General features: G+C 43.3%; 1 protein-coding gene across 4 annotated transcripts in view; it reads left to right on the top strand.

Moving 5' to 3' along the window:
- Positions 1-20,212, top strand: part of APP (amyloid beta precursor protein) — a 522,694-nt gene that overhangs the window by 480,477 nt on the left and 22,005 nt on the right. For all 4 annotated transcript variants that reach the window (XM_085623075.1, XM_085623077.1, XM_085623076.1 and 1 more), the window contains one exon: positions 11,732-11,832. In XM_085623075.1, the coding sequence (XP_085479201.1) occupies positions 11,732-11,832 (101 nt within the window). The remainder of the gene's footprint in view (positions 1-11,731; positions 11,833-20,212) is intronic.

Raw genomic sequence — 20,212 nt, 5'->3', positions numbered from 1 at the left:
CTTCGCCACTGGTCACCAATGCCACCAAGGAGAACATTGAAGAATACCTTCTAGAGCATGGCAGCTGCTCCCATAGTGTATGCAAGGTAGAAAAATGTTAAAGGCAAGGATTCCTCATTGCAGAAATTATACCTGGTCATCCCCAAGCCCTCGTCGAAATGATCAGCCGGGTCACTGCTATGACTTTACAATGGTTAATAAAAGCTGTTACACTCTGTTGCTACGTCATAAGGAATTCCAGGCTCTCACAGAGACTGTTAGAGCAGCGCTGGAAAGCAGAGAGCACAGCTGCTATAACCGAGAGAGGGGAAGGCAAAAAGAGTGGTGTGGGTCGGGCAGGAGGTCATGTATTTTTTATTTTTTATTTTAATTTTTGGCATGGAGAAGAGGCCATGTTATGTATGGCCTCCTTATTACTCCTCTGCCCCTGCATAACAGTTGAAAGCAGATTATATATGGGGGCCGTATAAAAATAAGTGAATTACGGGATATTTTTTCACCTTGTGTTTCTTAGTGACATCATAGACAACTCGAGCTTTGCTGTTATCTATCGGATGTTACTCTAAGTCCCTTGGTGAAAAACATCCTGGTAATTCACTGTTACTCATCTATAATTCTATGTATGTTAGCTTGTCCTGCTGAGATTGATCAGACTGATGTAGAAATAACCTTCATTCAGTCTTTTTTTGCATGTGCATTCCCAGGACCCTCTGACTTTCCCACGTTTACATCTGAGTCAACAGTGATTGATGTTGGCATTTCCCAAGGATTTTGTTGTCACTCACTTATTTTTAAACTTTATTGTTCAGCCTCCGCTTGGTCTTCCTGGCTCACAGCTTCCAATGTTTAACGTGTGTTGAGCACACTCAGTCTTCTCCTTCAAGCTGTCAAGGTAGATATCAGGGTGTTGCTGTGATATACATTTGTGCTGGCAATAGCACTGGCTAATTTAAAAGGTTGTTGGTGTACTGAAGCTAAACATCTCCGCTCTGCCACATTTTGACTAAAGGACATTACATTTTAGGTCGAGCCTGGGCAGCGTATGCGCTTCTCTGTGAGGCATGCTGTATTCAGGTATGGACTTGAAGCTCCGCCCACTCTCCACCCATATTTTTCATTGGCTTATGTCATTGTGCTTTGTAAATGTGGGCTTCTAATTTGTTGATAGGCTTATTAGACCCTCCTTAGTACCTCCCTGTCTTCTGTTGTTACCTCCCTTGAGGGCCGGCCCTTTTACATGTGTCCTAACTTGGGAGCTTTCATTAACAGTTCCGAGAAATATTTACTTAAATAATGTACACAGCTTTCACGGAACGCCAGCTTCAGTAATGGCGTCTGCTTCCTAACAGACTTTTAATTTGCATTTCTGTTTTACTTGCGGCTCAGCTCACTACTTTTTTTTCTTCTTTCTTACTTTAATTTACAATGGCGGCATCGTGGGTAATCGCAGCTTGCCAAACTTTGCTGCTCCGTCATTTTTTAGTAACTCAGCGCTCAATGGGCATCGTGCTATAACTTGTAAATGCACTCCATCTCCCCCCATCCCAAACCACCCCCTCTGCTGCGAGGACACCTGTGACAGAGGCTTTGTTTTGGAAAAGCATGAGGTGTTTTTAAAAAAATAGCATTTTTAATGCAATAGGTCTCACATTTGCAAGAGTTCGAGCTTTTGGCGTTGTCTGCTTGTTTTTTCGTGTCAGCAGTGTACCTATTCTTTGTTTCATGTATGTCTCGGGGATTAGTGCTGTTTCGGACTCTCCTCTTTTCACCTTTGGGAGTTGAAGGATATTGGCCACTGTGCTTTACCAGAAAAGTAAGATTTCAGTTGTCATATCTACAGTCTATTCGATTTTCCTTTAATTTGGGATCTCCAAAAATACTGCAGTTCGTATGTTTGTTGGGGCCCTTTAAAGTACTCCATGTTTAGGTACAGAATTACATTTAAGTTTTGTGCATGACCCACTAAAGCGTCTAGCTCGTTAGTCTCTTGAAAATAAGCTGATTCTGTACAGACCATGTCCTGTTTTAGGCTTGACTAGTTTCAATCTCCCTAAAAGTGCAATGAGTCAAATAGTGTGCAGAAGGGTGTAGCAATACACAGTGGCAGTATTCCACTTCCATGAGTATTTGGGCAGGTTAAAGAGTAGAGGTTACTCAGTTTGCTGAGTAACCTTCCTAAAGGCATGAAGGTAGATGGTTCGTACGATGTCCATCTTAATTCACAAGGTAATAGGTTACCGGTAACCGATTACAAATTAAATATGGGCTATTTGGTTTCTCTATTAAAACTGTGAACTGCTGTTGCCACAATCTGTAACCACTTTGTGGTTCTAATTCATGTATGTAGACTGTGCAGTATGTTTTGGGGGCACGCGGCAAAGTATCTTAAACTTGTTGGAGGCAATTCACAATAAACTATCCAGACGTGACAGCCAAAGATCCCATTCATTGACATTCTATGAAAGCATTGTAATGGCTAGCACCATCATCAAACTTTCTGTGATCTGACAAATGTAATAATAATCTCATAAGGAGCATGGAAAATACTTTCAAATTAATGTATTTCCACGCTCCTCTAGGAGCCAGGTGACCTTCTGTTTATTGCCACCATTTAAAGGAAGCCATACTTTTGTTATTTGCTTGTAGAATAAGGCAGAGGTTTGTTATCTGCAATCTTGTAAACTAGGCTGCCAGTAAAGACCATTGCTGTTGGACTTAATCAGGCTTGTTGTTCCTGACAAAGCCCAAAATCGGGCCAGCACGACACTTTTCACAGCAGTTGTTACCATATCTGAATGGCAGTGTTATATCTATAGAACCACATTTCTTCTCCCCTTTTATTAAATAGTATCACACAGTGTATTGACTTTGTGTTGATAGGTGTAATAAAGCTCCAGTCTATCTGGATTTTATGTTGTGATCAGCTTTTCCAAGCAGGGCTCTCGGAAATTTACGATTCAGTGAACAGGAACATTTGTCAGAGGCCAGAAAGCTTGATCCTGTTGAGGTCTGCCAAATGTACGGTTCATTTAGCCCATTGAACAGTCAGGGTCTTCCACACTGATTGATTAATCTTGACAACCTGCATAGCTCACCCCTAAGCGTTGCAGTTTACACGTTCTAAATTTAACTTTTTTAGCTTTGGATGGAACAAGCACGGGATGCAGAACTCGCTTCTTGGTGCAGTAGACCCCATCTGTCTTCTCACCTTCAGGGCGAGTGACAAGCGAGTAATAATCAAGTGACAACCTTTGTTGATTGGTAGAGTTGGTGCATTTCCCATACTAAACCAGTAGTGCCAGCATTACCTTTGTGTTTTTGCATGATGCACTCCTCGATTCTTTTTTTTCTTCTACAATTTTATCTGGTGCAAATCATTTTATTTCTGCCTGTAAAGTTTCACTATTGACTATGGATAATCAGAAGTCTTGTTTGCATTGTAGAGTTGAGCGAATTAATGTGTGCTCCTTGTAACATATCATTTACACAAATACACACAGTGCTGCTGGTCTTGCCAGGTACTTAGGCCCTAAATACCAGTTTGGTGGTCCATCGGATTGACAAATTCACGGTGGAAGTGAGGTGGCGGTCGGGACTGCCGCACCAGTGGTCCGACCACCGTATTAAGACTACAGCGGTTGGACTGTCATAGGACCTCTTTATCTGCTGGGGATCCGCAATCCCTCTGCGGTCGAGCAGCGGTCTGGGGTAGCAGTATGCTGACAGTGCCGGTGCTACAGTTTAAAGGCTCACATTTGAGCCTTAGTACTGCACCACTGAAGGGCCCCTGCGCCGCACTGCCCTCCCACTAAATTACTCATAATCTGTTGGGCAGCAGTCTACTTTGACTGTGTGGGAGCCAGACGCTGGCGTGGCATAATTAGGCCCTAAGACTGCCAGGTCTTGCTTCCACCTCGGTTCTTGCTCTTGTATGTTCTTTTTCATATCTGCTTTCTTCCTTTATTGTGTCACCATTTTCCCATATTTCTTTTTTTCCCCATTTTCTGCCTTTTATTTTTAAAAATAAACATTTTATTGAATTTTCTCCATTTTCAGATATACAAGACGTTCATCCCAGAATTAATAATCCGGTATGCAGGACCAATACATAAATAGTACTGCTCCCCTTTTTCCTACCGTCTTTTCTCCCCACCCCACTCCCCATGGCTCTTCAGTCTGCCTACTAGGCATAGATCAGAAAACGTTCAGGTTTTTCCCTCTATGGAACCCTGTCGAATCCTGTTGGGTTCAAGCGATATGCCTCAGTATTCAGCCCAGTTCCCGAAATCTTGGAGTGCTTTTGCGGGCAGCTTCTGATTGTTCAGATTGGTATCGCCAATGTTAATCATGAGTCCAGCCCCTTTTTCCAGTCTTCCAAAGTGGGGGCTGCATTGTGTTTCCAATACCGCGCGATATCTCTTTTAGAAACCATTAGGGCGATTCAAAGTAGTGCCATTTTGTGTGTTGCTGTCCAAATTAACTGGTATATGTAGCAGCACTAGCTTTGGATCTCTTGGGATACTCCAGCCCAGCACCCCCCCTTCTATTATAGTGAACATCTATTCCAAAAAGGGGTCAGTTTCATACAGGACCAAATTGTATGTGATCGGTCTCACACCTCCCCTTGGCAATGTAAGCATCTTGTAGAGGACTTCCAGATATAGCTTTCACAACCTATATCTTGTCCTGTATGTATGGTGAAGATAGTATAGCTGATCAAATCTGAACTGTTGTTGCAATCACTGCCTCCCGTGGGGATGCAACAGCCTCCCTCCAATCCTCCTCTTCTAATCAGCCTAAATCAGATTCCCAGGCCTCTCTCAGTTTCAGGAAAGTTTTGGGTTAAGCACCTAGGGGGCAATATATTCGTGAAATCTTATGGGCACACAGGTTTTACCTCAATTTATTCCCTAAGGAGCTAGCCATCCTCCAGGCCCCCTACGTATGGTGTCAATGCACGGTGAAGTTGGAGATATCTGAATAATTGGTTACGATAGAGTTCAAATTCCTCCAGGATTGTTGCAAATGATTTAATCGTAGTCCCTTGAATTACATCCCCTAGCTTGGAGATCCCGACTGTAACCCATAAACTGAAGCTTTCCAAACTGTTCACCTGAGGGAGTTGTTGTCCTTTTCACAAGGGGGTCCCCTTTGAGAATCTACCTTTCCACCCCAGTACTTTAGTGGTGTCTTGGCCTGTGTGTAGTACTACTGATGTGGCAGGAGGGAGATCCAGTGTATGTATGCCTCCACAGAGGTGTAGCAGAGACGTGTCCTGCATTTTCCAGTGTTCGGCAGCATAGGCTGGGTCACCGTCTGCATCATGCTACCGGTCATTGAGGATGGTCAGTTGGGCAGTCCTATGATAGGACGTCCCGTCCGCTGTTGCTATACCCCCATTGTACGTGAACTTATACCATTTAGTTAATACAATCCTGGCAGTCCCACCGTTCCACAAAAACGTCCATATGGTGCCTTCCAGTTTAGTGAAGGATGTATTGGGTATTATATAGTGGTAGTTCTGCAACTGGTAAAGGATTCAGGGCAGTGAGACCATCTTCAGGATAGTTGAGCAGCCCATAAGTGATCGGGTCAGGCCTGACCAGAACTAGAGATCCGCTCCCAATTTATATAACAAAGGTTGAATGTTATGCCAAGCACTCTGGGTGTCCAGGGGAACACAGACTCCCAAGTTTCTGTACCCACCTTCTGCTTGTCTGTTTCTTGCCCATACCAAGTCAACCGGTTGAGACACAGGCCCGTAAAGGTACCAAATATGCAGAGGATCTGTAACAGAAGGGGGCCTTGCCATTGCAGGTCTGATAGGAAAACCAGTACGTCATCGGCATATTAGCGATTTTATTCTGTAGTCCCAGCGCTTACTCAAAACCCAGGATCTGCATGTCTACCAAGATCCATTTCACCAGCTGCTCTATTATTAGTGCCGAAAGGAGCAGGGAAAGAGGACAGCCCTGCCGTATCCCTCCGCTGATTCAGAAGTCATCTGAGGTAACCTTACCGATTTTTGAGCATGGGCTTTGAGATCTGTATAAAGTCGCTTGATGTAACTGCAGATCCTGGGACCCAAATTGTTCTTTCTCAGGAAGGTGAAGAGAAAATCCCAGCTGACCGGATAGAAAGCTTTTTCGAAGTCAGCTAGGAACAATGTCAGTGGGCCTTCCAGTCAACCACTCAGATCTAGGCCATTACAAGCTCTTCGGATATTATGCCATGTCACTGTTCCTACGAGACCAGACCACAGGAGGTTACCCATAAACCCAGTTGAGTCCTGGGTTGTAAGTGTGTATAAAAAATAACGTCTCAACAGGTAATACTTAAAGACAATTTCAGTAAACATGCACACTAGTTAGGAGGAAACAAGGATGCATGAATGGTTGTTGCAATAAGTGCGAAGAGCAGTCTGTATTTAAACACAGTGGGATGACGACACTATATTACGTTGAATGAATGTGTAACCTGTCCAAACTTGTGCTCGTGAAAAAGGTGAATGTTGCAAAGTGACAAGAGAAACGGCAAAAACGACGCAACGGAAACAGTAGTGTCAATATATACAGAAAAAACACATATTGGCTCACAATGTTCCTATGATGTATTGTATTCCCACAATTTCTGTTCGATGACTGCCAGTTTTCGCCGGGGGGTTCTGTGTGAGAATACATCACATGAACATTGTAAGCGATATAAAGAGTATATTTTATGAGCATTATTCAAGATTAATATGAAGAGCTCTTAATTTTCCTTCACACTTAATATTTTTTAAAAGATAGTTCCAGAAGCACTTTCAAATCTGTAACCTGGTCCTGAACTGACAGCAGGATGAAACGCTGTCGACCACCCAGTGCACTTTATTTGGCACAACCTCAGTGGTTCATGAAATAACCCATCTCCCTTAAACCCCATAAATTAATCTGAACCACTAAAAAAAAAAAGACTGTATGTAGAGACATTACTGTTTCCTTTACGTTTTTTGCTTTTGCGCCATTCACCTTTTTCACGAGTACAAGTTTGAACAGGTTACACATACATTCAACGTAATATAGTGCTGTCATCCCACTTTGTTTAAATACAGACCTTCCGCATTTATTGCAACAACATTAATGTATCCCTGTCTCCTTCATGCAACTATTGTGCATGCTTTCTAAAATTGTCTTCAAGTATTATCTGTTAAGACGTTATTTGTCACTGTTCCTGGCATGTAGAAATAACTGTAGTCAAGCGGTCTGACCGCTTTCATCAGTATTTTCACTTCTGCATTAAGGCAGGGATTGCACAATAGGACGAGCACCGGTGGTCTTCCCGATTTATGTTTCGCCACTATCTCAGCCATCCATAAATAATACGAGAAAGCCCCCTTTTGGACAGACTCGGTGAACATGGCGGTCAGGTGAAGGGAGATGACCTCCTTGTGTAACCAAAAAAAAAAAACTCCACTGGGAACCCATTTCGACCTGTAGTCTTACCAGCCATCAATTGGCCAAGGCATCCCACAACTCGCCCTCTGTGAGAGGTTCCTCAGGAGGGTCTCCCTCAGTGGTGCTCAGGCTCTTAACCGGGAGGTTCCTGATGGACCTGTCCATGTCATGTCCCAGCACCAGGCCCTCGAAATATAATTTCTCATTATAGGAGGTGAACTCTCCAGCCACAGCCTCATCTCCCCTGAGGGGGTTTCCATCTAATAATCTGATGGTTTCTGTGGTTTTTCTCTGTGTTCTATTTGTGCATAGCTAATGAAGGCTTCTTCTTACTTTATTATCCCATTGATAGATGCAGCTCTGAGTCACTTTCTATGCTTATTTAGCTTTGTCCTTATATAGCTGTTTAAGGGTGTCCTGTGCATGTACTAAGTTATAGTGTGTGGCGGGTGATGGAGAGAGCATCAGTTGATGCTCAATTACCAGTATACGAAATTCTAATTCTCTAAGGGTTTGATGCTTCCTTCTCCCCACTTCCGTCTGATAGCGACTAATTTTACCTCTAAGGGTGTCCTTAAACGCCTCCCACAGACCTGTAAGGGAGGTCTTGGAGTCAGTTTTGGTTTGAGAGAAGACTATAGAAGCTGTAAGATAATGCTCATCTTCTGGGGCAGCGAACAGTAATGGGTCTGATCACCAACCTGTACATTTTTCCAGGTGAGTCTCCCCCAAACATGGACCACCACGTTTACTAGAGTGATCCCTGTCCCAGCACAGTACTCCCATTAAAGTCACTGCCAAGTCATCTCCTACTCGGACAGCCTTGTACAAGCAATTTCTCCAACAATTCTAAGAAGGTTCTTCTCAAGTGTTGAGGGCATAAACACAATATTGTAAGTGGGATTCGATGCCATAGCCCCGCCACTCCTACGTATCTGCCCTGTGTGTCATGCTAGGTATGGTGTACTTAAAAAAGCAGCCCGTATCATAGGAGGATGGCTGCACTCCTTGACCCAATCAGAAAACCAGCATGAAAAACCCTTTAAAAAAATCTGGGCCAGCAAGGGACACTGGTTGCCCAGAAAGTGGGTCTCCTGGAGGAGGGGAATGTCTGGTCTGATGTTTTGCCACCGTCAAGACCGCCCCAACAGCCCCACACTTAATCTGGCCAAGTAGCTCATTTACCTTCCAGGAAAGGGCCATCACTAAGTCTAGTTCAGCGACCGAGGCCATGGGAGTATGGAGTCAATCTAAGAAGGGGCCTGGACGAATGAAGGTCTTCCAAAGCAGCACTTCCATCGGTCATTGACATCAGGTGGTGAACTATTAACTTCGGAACAAAAACCATTGAGAACATAACTTTCCAAAATTGAAACCCCCATACCCCCACCGTATACTTCTAAAACATGAGGCATCTGTTGTATAATTGTATGAGGCAAAACTGGCCGCATGCATGAAAACAGTAACAACAAAGCCCCATTTTGCATTGAGTTTCCTTACTTTCCCTATAAACCTGTAACCAGGGAAACAGAACAGTTGATTGGCAGGGGGGTCGCTAATGAAGAGTCCCTCTAGGGACCCCCAAATGTCCAAGATGTGGATTTCAGCATGATCAAAAGGTCTCACGATCATATTGTCTGGTTGCCTACTTCTCGCAGCATCTTTCCATTACTCTTCGCAGTCAGAGTGCGACTGACCCAGAGGCCAACTTGAACATCATCAAGACTGTGGTGTTACAGCAGGTGCCTCTGATCAACTTGTGTCGCCCCCTCTCCCTCTGTTTCCCCTGCCCGTCTAGATGGGCTCGTAGTGATCCCGGGGGGCCCTCTCTGCAGCCTTTTGTGGCGTGATTGGGGCCTGCTCCCCATGAAGATCCAGGGAAAGAGCAGCATTCTGAGCCCCAGCAGTGAGGCCTTCTTCCAGGGCGGCATAACATTAAAGAGTAGCGGTCGGCTCTCCTCTACCCGCTTCCAGACCTCTTCTGGCAATTCAAAGACAAACATGCGGCCCTGATATAGCCCTTTAAGTTTGGCTGGGTAGAGAAGCATGTAGCGGATGCTCAGGTTCCTAAGCTTCTGCTTAGCCTCAACAAAGGATTTCCTCTTATGCTGCATCAGAGGTGTGGAGTCCGGAAATATCATGATCTTTTGAGAGTCAAATGTCAGGTCGGTCAAAGTGCGGGCCCAGCCCAAAACGTCATCACAATCGTAATAGGTCTGCGCAGAGGGCAGCGGGTGAACGCTCTGTGCGCCCATTTGATGATAAAACAGGAGGATGATTCATCAGGTGGCAAATGGCTCTGCAAGCAGCGTTCAAGGAATTTCTCCGGGAATGGGTCTTCACATTTGTCCAGGAATCCCACGAAGCGTAGATTATTTCGGCAGGCCCTCGCCACAGCATCCCCCACTTGGATTGGCAATTCTCCATTTGTGGTCGTTATCTTAGTAAGGGACTGTAGTAGCGTTTTCCCCGTATCTTTCAGTTTGAAGATTCTGCCCTCTGCACCTCTGTCCGCTACTTGTCGCAGGTCTTGTCAGAGCAGGAGCACATCCGCACCCAATGCGGATCTCCAGGATCTCTTTGGATTGAGTAATGACTGCAAGTATCGCCGCTGTGTCCATTGCCCCTTCCTCAGAGGGTGTGGCATGTATGGCAGATTGTAAGCTGCTAGTCACAGAGGCCCCAGCCTGTGTGAAAATATCCAGAGTGCCCTGCTTCCCCGCGGTCTGTGACTTTTACTTGCCCATTAGTTCGACAGAAGTTATCACAAATGTCCCATTGACCCACCTGCCCTCCCCAGTTGCAGTAGGCGGCTCTAGAGCAGACGAGGCGCTTAATGAAGGTACCACCATTGTGGCCTAGTCCCTGCACCACTGTCCCACTCCCAGGTGCCTGGTAGAGAAGGGAGGGGAGAGTGGCTAACTGTTGCACCAAAAGCACTGGAGCCCAGTTCATGCTCCCAGGTGTGTGAGGGGGGGGGGGGGGTCTACTATACTCCTGGCTAGCTACTCATAGGATAGGGTAGGATTGTCACCAGCTCCAGCATCACTGCACCCAGGGCCACCCAAAGTAATAAGAGGTCCTCCATCTCGCCCATAAGAACTCTTGAGCCCCCAGCAAGATCCAATCCGGAAACCGCCCAAATATAAACAGTTCCGGCTGGGCGCACAGGGCCTGGAATACCCCCAGTCCTAGGCGGCCCAGCCCCATCCGGTTATTGTGGTCTACCGCTGGGACCCGCATCTTAAGCACTCACCAAAAGCAGTCTCACGGTGTCATGGACAACTTGTGTCCAGGATGCTCCGCCCCCACCCGTTTCAGGGTCCGCGACACACAAGCCCAGGGGGGGGTGTGGCAGGCCTCCAGGACATGCTCGACATCCCGAGTCCACCTCGCTCGATCCGCACAGCCAAAATCCAGCAGGATGGTGAATACTGTAGGGACCGGGCTGAGCGAAGTTTACTTGCGTCAGCCATCTTCGGCAGTTCGGCCATGCCCAACCCCCCTGCCTTCAATTATCTTGCTCTGGTTAAAAGTCAGATAAGAAGTAGGTCCTCTGCCCCAAAAAGCTAGTGTAGAGATGTCCAACAACTGCAAATACTGGCACAAATTAATCACCTACTAGAAGGGAAATGGCTCGGCACAGACTATGTACACAGTACAAATCTTGTTGGTTGTTTTCTCCCTTGGTGTATGTTGCAGGGCAAACCTGAAATGAAAAACATAAGCAGTTGGTAGCCAAAAAGTATTATGGCTAGATGGATTTATTCAGTGTACAGTTGCGGAGTTCATACACCCTAGTGCTATTCTTTGTGCTTAACAAATAGTGTAACTTAGCATAAATAGCAGTGGTGCCACAGTTTTATCTACCACTTGCTAACACTTCCTGTTGTCCCACTTATACACTGTCACTGATTAATAACATAAACCACTCAAGTAGCAGGATTAATAAGAAGGATTCTCATGGCACAAATTATAATAAATTAGCTATCAGTATTATGTTCCTAGTCCTCGAAGTAAACATTTTGCAAAAGCTGAGGCTTCCAGTCTGTTGCGAAAACAGGTGTGGACTTTGTATCTCTAAAAATTACTTTCTGGTAACTGATTTAACCATTTGCATCCTATTGGCTCCGGGGCTGGCACATAGCATGCTATACTCTGGTCCAGTACCATGTTGCTGTTGATTACAATAGAGTAAGTGTGACGTGTGAGCAAACTGTTTACTACATATAAATATGAATAGGTTACCTACATTATGTTTAGACTGTTTTACAAATGTATACATTTTCACATTGTAGGTTCTGGTCTGACAAATATGAAAACCGAGGAGTTCTCTGAAGTTAAAATGGACTCCGAGTACCGGCGTGATTCAGGATATGAAGTGCATCATCAGAAACTAGTAAGTGCTGAAGCGGTCTCTTTCCAAGGCTTTTGCTGCAAATTGTACTGGGAGTTTGACGCTTGGTGATCCAGTCCTGACCTGGTCTCCAAATAGTTCTGTTTTTACAGCAGGCATCTTGTCCCTGTGTACGGCCTCGCTTATTTGAAATGCCAATTTTTCCAATGTTTTTTTCTTTCTACAAAACAGTAGTATCCTCCTGATGTGAAAATAATTGGTATGGGTGAATTAAAGCCTAATTTATTTAAAAATAAAATAAGTATGTGCCGGGTTTAACATCTTTCTGAAGAGACCATTACTGGCATTGCCGAATACAAAGGCATCCTAGTCTTGAATCTATCAAATGCAGTTTGTTCTGCCTCCCTAGATTCATGGTCTCTTTATCTCAGTCTTGCAAGTACCTTTCCTATCTTTCTCCTTTCTCACTTGCTCTGGGTGAGTCTGATGGGACCCTTGAAGCTTTTGGGCTTGTGAACTAATGACCTGGAATTAAAAAGCTGGTCACATCAAGAAATTATCATTAAGAGTAGGCCCGTGTCCCGTCTAGGCCATGCTCAAAGCGTCGTTCTCATCTATTTGCTTGCCAAGTAATGGAAATATCACATTTGATGCTCCCTTGGTTTATTTTGCCTTGTCAAGACTTAGTGAAATATTTCTGTATAACTTTAAAATAACATATGCTGTATAAAGTGATTCTCTGTTATATGTATGTTTGCACTATAGAGCGAGTCCTCTTGAAACATTATCCAATGTGAGGAAATGTGACCAAATCATTCGTTGTCTGTCGCAAATCATATCTGGGTTAGAAGCAGGTGTGGGCTCAATTTGTAGCTGAGAGTCTGCTTGACTCTGGATTTATCGGAGACCCCTCCAGAGAATTAACTTTGTTTAGAACAATATTTTTGGTTAAATTCAAACTGTACATTTCGCACATTGCATGATAATTTACAATATAATAGATAAAGGGACACGTAATTATTCATTGTTTACTGATGAAGGGATTTGCAAGTTGCACATTATCATTCAGTCCATGCCCTCTAAGTATAATGAAATATTCTTCACCTGACCTCATGGAGGCAATAATAAAATGTAGGGCAAGGGATGAGCCTGCTCTGGGAGAGGCCAGGTCCCTACACCAAGACTTTTCTTTCGGTGAGGGTTGGGTACATTGGGTGTTTAAAACACTGGGCATGGCAGTTGTGTTCCCAACTCTTTGGTGTGAGATGGACATAAAATACACTTCTCACCCTATTGACTTATTTATCTTATGGACACTTGTTCACAAAATGTCTGTTCAGGAGAAATCATCCCCTCTAGCTGGTCTGGTAAGCAGAGAACAATATATTATTCCAATGCACTGCTACAATATGAAGCATTTTTCACTGCTGTAGGTAACATGCAATATTTGAACCTTACTCGCTATCGGGGATGCAGCTTTTAATGGTGCAACAGGTGCAGAAGCACCAGGGCCTGGAGCTGTGTAGAACCCACTCCACCGCAATTATTGTTGTTTTTAGTACCCATCATTTAAGTGGTGCGCTCATTACACATGCTTGCATTGGGGCCCATTGCACTCTTGCCATGTTTAGTAGGTGCAGAGTGGGTCAAGAATGACTTATTATTCCATGGCTGCTTTTGTTTGCCATTAGAAATTGGGTGTTTGGTTGAGGGGGTGGGGGTTGAATCCCCTTCTCATGCAACAGCCACATTCCCTGTAAAGGGGAACCACAAAAGTCACTAAATTAATGTTTGCTTAACCTTCCGGTAGCTTTACACAAAAGAAATATGGCGTAACTTAGAGACACTGTGTTAAGTATTTTTATTTTGCGCACAAACAGGAAACAAAGTGAAAACAGAAGAAAAATCTCACGCCAATGTTGTAAAAATAGAGAATTTTAATGAATTATTTGACACCAAAATGAAAATTCCAGTCAGTAGAACAGGAGTAAAAACTAGCTCTTAAAAGATGAAAGTGCCAACCGCTGACATCTAGTCGTGCAAGACTAGAGCAAAAGTTGAAGCCTACCAAGATGGAGTGTGGTTCAGGGAAGGATTATGCCTGGTCTCGGCTTACCTTCGGACGTAGAAAATTTTTTGAAGAAAAATGTTTAAGAAGCTAATGTTTAGCAGTGCGGGGTGACCAACGGGTGTCCGAGGAGGAGGTGTTGTCATTGAGGAGATGCTGGACGAAGTTAATGAAAGTTTTTACTTTTGTACTTTGTCACTTTAGTAGAAGTTGAAAATGTCCGTTGGGATGAAGCTGCAGACTGTAGACAATAAGAGCTCCACATGGCCGTATACCCATTCTGAGAGGAGCCGCTGAGCAGGATTTGCTGCTGTGGACAAAAAGGTAGCGGAAGCTACTGCAAAGTCAGGCACCAGCGATGCGCCTTGTGTGGATCAGCAAACAGATAGACTCTGGTCTCCTTTCGGTCCTCTCCTCACTTTTTGAGTGAAAATTTGGAGAGTTCCAAGTTGTTGGTTTTGCCTTTTTGGGCACCTTTAGCACTACTTCCAAGGGTCCAGATGCGGAGTTCAAGTTGTTAGAGCTTGTTGTGTCCCTTTAGCTCCGACTAGGAGGCCAGCCAACTAGCCCTTGGAGTCACTTGTGGTCCAGTGTTTGAGCAGCAAGGCAGTCCTCAAGCAGCAGGGCAGTCCTCTAACGGATAAATGTAGGTTTCAAGCTGCAGGACAGTCCTCTGAAGTACAAGGCAGGCCTTTTGAGTTTCCTCTACAAGGCCAGGAGTTAACTGAAGAGTGGGTCTGCATTTTTTTACCTGGTGCAGCTTAAAATTGAAAGAAGCATCTCTCCACAGATGGTTCAGGAAGTTTCCTTCATTCCTGCCCAGGCCCCAAGAGGCATAGGGTGACACAGGACTGATGTCAAGTTATTTGTGAGTGCTCAGAGGCAGCCCCTTTGAAATTAAAGTGGGACAGGGAACAACTCCACCCCTCCCATTCAAGGCCTATGGCTCATTCTGCCAAAACCTAGTCCTAGTTTTTTAGGTCGAGCCTAGCGGGCGCAGTCTCGCTGGCGAGATTTAATGATTTTGTGTCAGTGTCAGTATTGGACTTTAAGCCCCGCCCCTCTTTCCCTATTGGCTAGCGTCAGCGTTTATGCTAAACGGTGGCCAGCCATTGGAAAGAGCACTTGCTGACGTACAGCTTTCTCTATTTGAGCCGTCCCACTTGGACTGGCTCACTTGACTTACTGTCGTCGCAAAAGCTTTGTTATCTTTATGGGGCCATGTGTTTGAAACACATGGCCCCACAAAGATAACAAACTTTTCACAAAGGAGGAAAGTGAAAGCGGAACGCAGGGAAAAAAAAGCCTTTGGACAATGAGGTGTTCTGCTGCATGCTTGGACCACTCCCCGCACACGAACATTTCCAGGAAGGCATCTTGAGAAAAAACGCCCACTTCCTTGTTGTTCCCTTGGAAGTTTTCGATTTTTTTATTTAGAGAAAGTTTTCGAGAACTGCGTGCTCTGTACCGGTTCTACAATCTGTCTGTGGCTCATCCTTGGGGCTATAGGTGGACAGTCGGCGCTTCTTTGGCCAGGAATCAATACAACAAAACCCGTGACTCCACAACCCTGCCCCGCCTCCTGCTCCAAGCAGTGCGAAAAAACCCAGCTTGCTGATTGGCCAAAGGCCGCGAGCGCGCGCCAACCGGCGCTTTCAAACGTGCCTTGCTGCTCGGTTCTTTAGCCGGGATCCGTGCTGTGTAACGGAGGAGAGGAAGGCAGGCAGTAGGTAACCGGGCAGGGCTGTGGATTAAGCAAGTTAAAAACCTCTGAAGGGCTGGCTCCTGCACCTGGGCAGGAAGAAAGGACGGCGCGTAAATTGCGAGACCTAGCTGCTTTCTGGTGGAATCTGATGACGTAGTCTGCCTGGTACGCGCCCATTCTGACGTTTCCGAACCTTTGAATGGAGGATCCGGACGGTTAGAGATGCAGCTTCCTCTGTGCAGTGAGCCGAGTTGCTAGGAGGGTGCTTACACGATGGCGGTCTGTGTATCGATAGCAGCGTCATGCTATTGTCGTTGTTTTATGTTTCTCTCTCAAGGTTCTCCTTATGGTGCATATAGTGGGACTGGGAATTGGGAAATAGAAAGCAGAGGGGTTGAGATTCGAGAAGAGGCGGTTACCCGTCACCAACTGGAGGGGCGTTACCAATTAAGAATCTAAGAGGTGTCCTATCTGTCACGAATCAGTGGTAAACAAGCATTGGCATAGCCAATAGGTCTCGCCTTTGGGACCTTATAAGTGTTTAGCCATGCAACACTTGATGTTGCACCAAAGATATTGTGCTGGATAACTAAACACTTATAAGGTCCCAAAGGCGAGACCTATTGGTTATGCCAATGCTTGTCTCACTATCTCTGAGGAATGCAGAAAGGTCAACTGTTCAGTCATGTGTCCCAGGTCACAGGCTGCTGGCACCAAATGGTTAGGCAAAGAAAATGCAAATTTTCTAAATGTCATTTTCAGAATTGTAATTGACAATCCGACTTTCTGTTCCTAAACAAAAGTTATCACTCATTTAAAGCAATGGGGTAATCCAATTTTAGTCCCATGGGATAGGTTTGCCTCACAGTAGTAAAAAAACGAATTTGGGTTTTTTTCACTACCAGAGCACTTAAAGCTTAAAAGTAGACATCAAATGGCTTAAATACACTGCACCCTGCCCTATGGCAGGTGGCACATGGAAAAGCAGCTGGTGCAATGCCTGTTGCTACACAAATGTACATTGTCACGTAGCGTGAGTGCTATAATCTGTGTATTCTTTTCATTAATACAGGAAATTTCTAGCAGCAACATTAATTTTTCCCCTCCCAACATTCTTAATAAATTGCCGTATCCTAAAGCATGTAGTAATTACCGCATCCATGCTCTGAAAGACACTCTTCAGTAAATGACTGCATTTTAAATGTGTTTTTAATGTGAGGATTGAATTGTAATTATTTTTGTGACTTTGTAATGCTTTTAAGTGACTCTAAATCAAAATAACTAATTGCAATTAAGTCTTGAACCAAGCTTGAGTGAAAATTAAAAATACAGTGAAAAGTATGGCACAGTGGTTTTAAATGAAATGAGTATTTGTTGTTTTTTTCTGAAGGATTTCCTGGAGTTGGAAAATCCATATGTAGTAGATTCCCTAATTAAAGAGCTTTTGACAGTAAACTTGAGTCACATGGTTGTACGTTGGTACGATGGATAGAGCTGTTGTGAACTAGATGGCTTGAATGCCTGGAAATAGCATTGTCTTGGTTACGGCCCATTCTCTTAATGGTTTTCAAGCCCCTAAGAAGTTGAAGATCTTCAAGGCATGCACTTAGTCGACAGTAATTCTTAACACAAAGCAAAATACAGTTTTTAATAAGAGCTTTGTACGTGCAATGAAGGTGGTATTCACACCGCACATAGTGTTAAATGGCATAACCTTTTATCAATTCACTGGCAGTGTTATTTTGAAATGTATTATTAACCAGTTATGCTAGAAATGATGGTAGTATTTAGTCGAAATGTATCTGTTCTAAAAATATCTGTTCTAATACAAATTTAAATGCCCCCAAAGTTATTTTTTCAAACCTATCTGAGAAGTTTGCCAGAAAAAAAAACAACCAGTGAACTCTAAATGACATTATATAGGATGGTCAAACCAAGTAGATTTAGTACTAGACTTGCACAGTACAGTATTAAACAAATGGCTTCATTCGGGGAAAAGAGTGGCAATTTTTTATGCTTAATGAATATTTTAAAAGAATGTTCAATGACTTATGGTAAAGAGAAGGAGTCTCATTGCCATCTTTGGTGGAATACCAGGCATTTTAAACTAAACTCGTTTTTAGCAAATAAAAAATAAATGATAGAAGAAAATTAGTAGACTATAATCAATGCGGTGTAATCCATTAGAACACTTACACTATCGAATTTTAATAATTGCAACAGAATTCTTTTTATCGCGGGATGACGACGGCCGGAAGCTCCAATAACCTATTAGGAGCCAGTAGGACATTTTGTGCAAATTAGTGAATGGATCTCCTGTGCTCAGGCTGCTGAGCATTGTTTATCGCAGGATTTACTTGACAGGCGCATAACAGTCTATGCCTATGTGCTAGCTCCTATGTAGTTCAGCCTTATGCAATTCAATGTAGTCGCATTAGCCTTTGAGACCAACTCGTTTTTTCTCCTTTCACCCTTTTGAGGTTCCCAATTTTAGTACCATTAAAATTGGCTAATGGGATTACCACTTAGCACCCAGAAATGGCAAAAAAATTTATATTAAACGCTAATCGCACCTAAATTGTTAATAATAATATCCATAATATTTGTGTTTACTATTAATGTCAATAGGACAGATATGCAAAACATGGCAATTAGTTTTTTTTTTTTTAGTGTAAATTAAACCTGCTGAGCACTTGTTGGTGCTAATTTTTTGTTAGACGAACCCTAGCAAATTTAAAAGAAAAACAAAATGAAGGAACCCCCCAATTAGATACTACATGCTGTAATCATACACAGTACAGTGTGCTTTCTCTGTAGGTCAGGTTTTCTGTCTGCAAACTACATAGTCATTTGGAATAAATTAGCAAGTGTGAAATGCCAAATGTAATGTGCAACCTAATAAACATATGTACGCATCCTATAATTGTATGTTTTAGTTAAAACAAATCCTTTGATATTGAAAATAATTGCATGGTGTGTACATTCTTTACAAAGGATTCTAGGTTTCATCAGTTTGAGTAGTATTTGTCTCATTCGTACTTATTACGGGGTAGAGGACGGATTTAAATGTTTAAAAATAAGATTTTGCTTTGCACTGTGTATTTTGGGGGAAAGTTAATGTAAGGCTAGGACAGTTGTTAGCTTTCATTATTCAAGCAGGCTTTTGGCAGGAGGACATAGAAAAAGGATGTTCCTATAGAGTACATAGCTCGATAATGTGGACTTTAGCACAGTTAAGTTCCATCATAACAGTGTAGTGCCCCCTGTGTCTTCCTTTAGATGTAATCTTCCGAGTAAAGCATAAATTGATGATTTTTGATATTCATTGAATCACTAGTGGCTTCTATGGTTAATTGATTTATAATTTGATTGATCGCAGGTCCAGTTGGATGGCCTTTGGACATTGGTGAAGGCCTGGTCATTCTGATGTAGCAAGGTGTTGGTGCATTTAAGAGACGAGTAAAGGAGAGATCGTGCACTGTTTTGCATAGATGCAGACATGTTAATTTGGTATAATTCTTTCAGCGATTAAGTATGTGTAGACCCATATTAGAACCACTTCTTGGTATCACTGTTTTTAATATATTTAAATCTTTTTTAAATGTTTTCGATTGGTATGGTTAGATGACAGTTCTGTCCAAGAGAACTCTTCTGGCAAGTTCAGTGAGCAGGAACAAGGTATGAACTTGTGCAGTTTCTGATTAAATTTGCAGTCAACCTTATGTAGTCAGCTTGTTACTCGACTTATGTTTGATGAAATCTCGAAATAGATAGCCGCTACTTACCATATTTCAATCATGACAAATATGCCAAACAAATCCGAGTGAATCGTTTAAGTGAAAGTGAGAAACATACTGTGAATACTTGTGCAGTCATTGAGTAGGAGCTAAAAGTGACCGTGAAAAATGCTTCAATAGTAGCTCCATATTGCTGTGCTTGACCCTACCAAGGAGTAATCAGAAGGGGCATTCTCCGCCTATGGATTAAAAAAAAAAAAATTAAAAATACAGCGCAATTTTTCAAATGTTTTTACGAAATAAAAATTTGTGCTGAAGTTCAGAAGAGAAACTTGTGAAATATTTAAATGATTCAGAATATGCCACCTCATCCAAGGACTTTTTATCCCACACCAGAAAATTGTGCGCCCCTTTCGTCGGACTGTTTTGGACTTGAATCCTCCAACCCTCCCAGCAATGAAACCAGCCGTATGTTCGCCAGAACAGCCTGGGTTTACAACTGCGACCTATGTTGCCATTCCTGCCATGTATTCAGATAGCGATCTTAAGAACAATTAGACTTTTGTTGTAGAATCTCAAACTTCATTGTTCCTCATAACAGAATCCACTCCATATGGTAAACCCATTGAAATGGCTAACAAATGGGTCATTCTGAAACGGCTGGTTCATTTTTGCTTCGACCAGCAATAAAGTATAAGGGGGCTTTGTCAAAAGACAACTAAATTTAGCTTGGGCATCCTACTCCCTTTGCCCATTCAGAACCACTGTAAGTTCTGGGATAGCCCCCTTTGCCATAGAAAATATTTTTCTCTTAACATTCTTGCGTAAAGCTGACAGCCCTTTGTAAATAAATGAGTGCTGCCTTAATCACAGCTCTTATAGATGTGCTGAATCCTAGATATAGCCTGCAAA

This window comes from Triturus cristatus, chromosome 8, assembly GCF_964204655.1.
Source record: "Triturus cristatus chromosome 8, aTriCri1.1, whole genome shotgun sequence".
Taxonomy (NCBI): domain Eukaryota; kingdom Metazoa; phylum Chordata; class Amphibia; order Caudata; family Salamandridae; genus Triturus; species Triturus cristatus.
The sequence above is the reverse complement of the archived record's forward strand: the minus strand, read 5'-3'. Positions and strand labels throughout refer to the sequence as shown.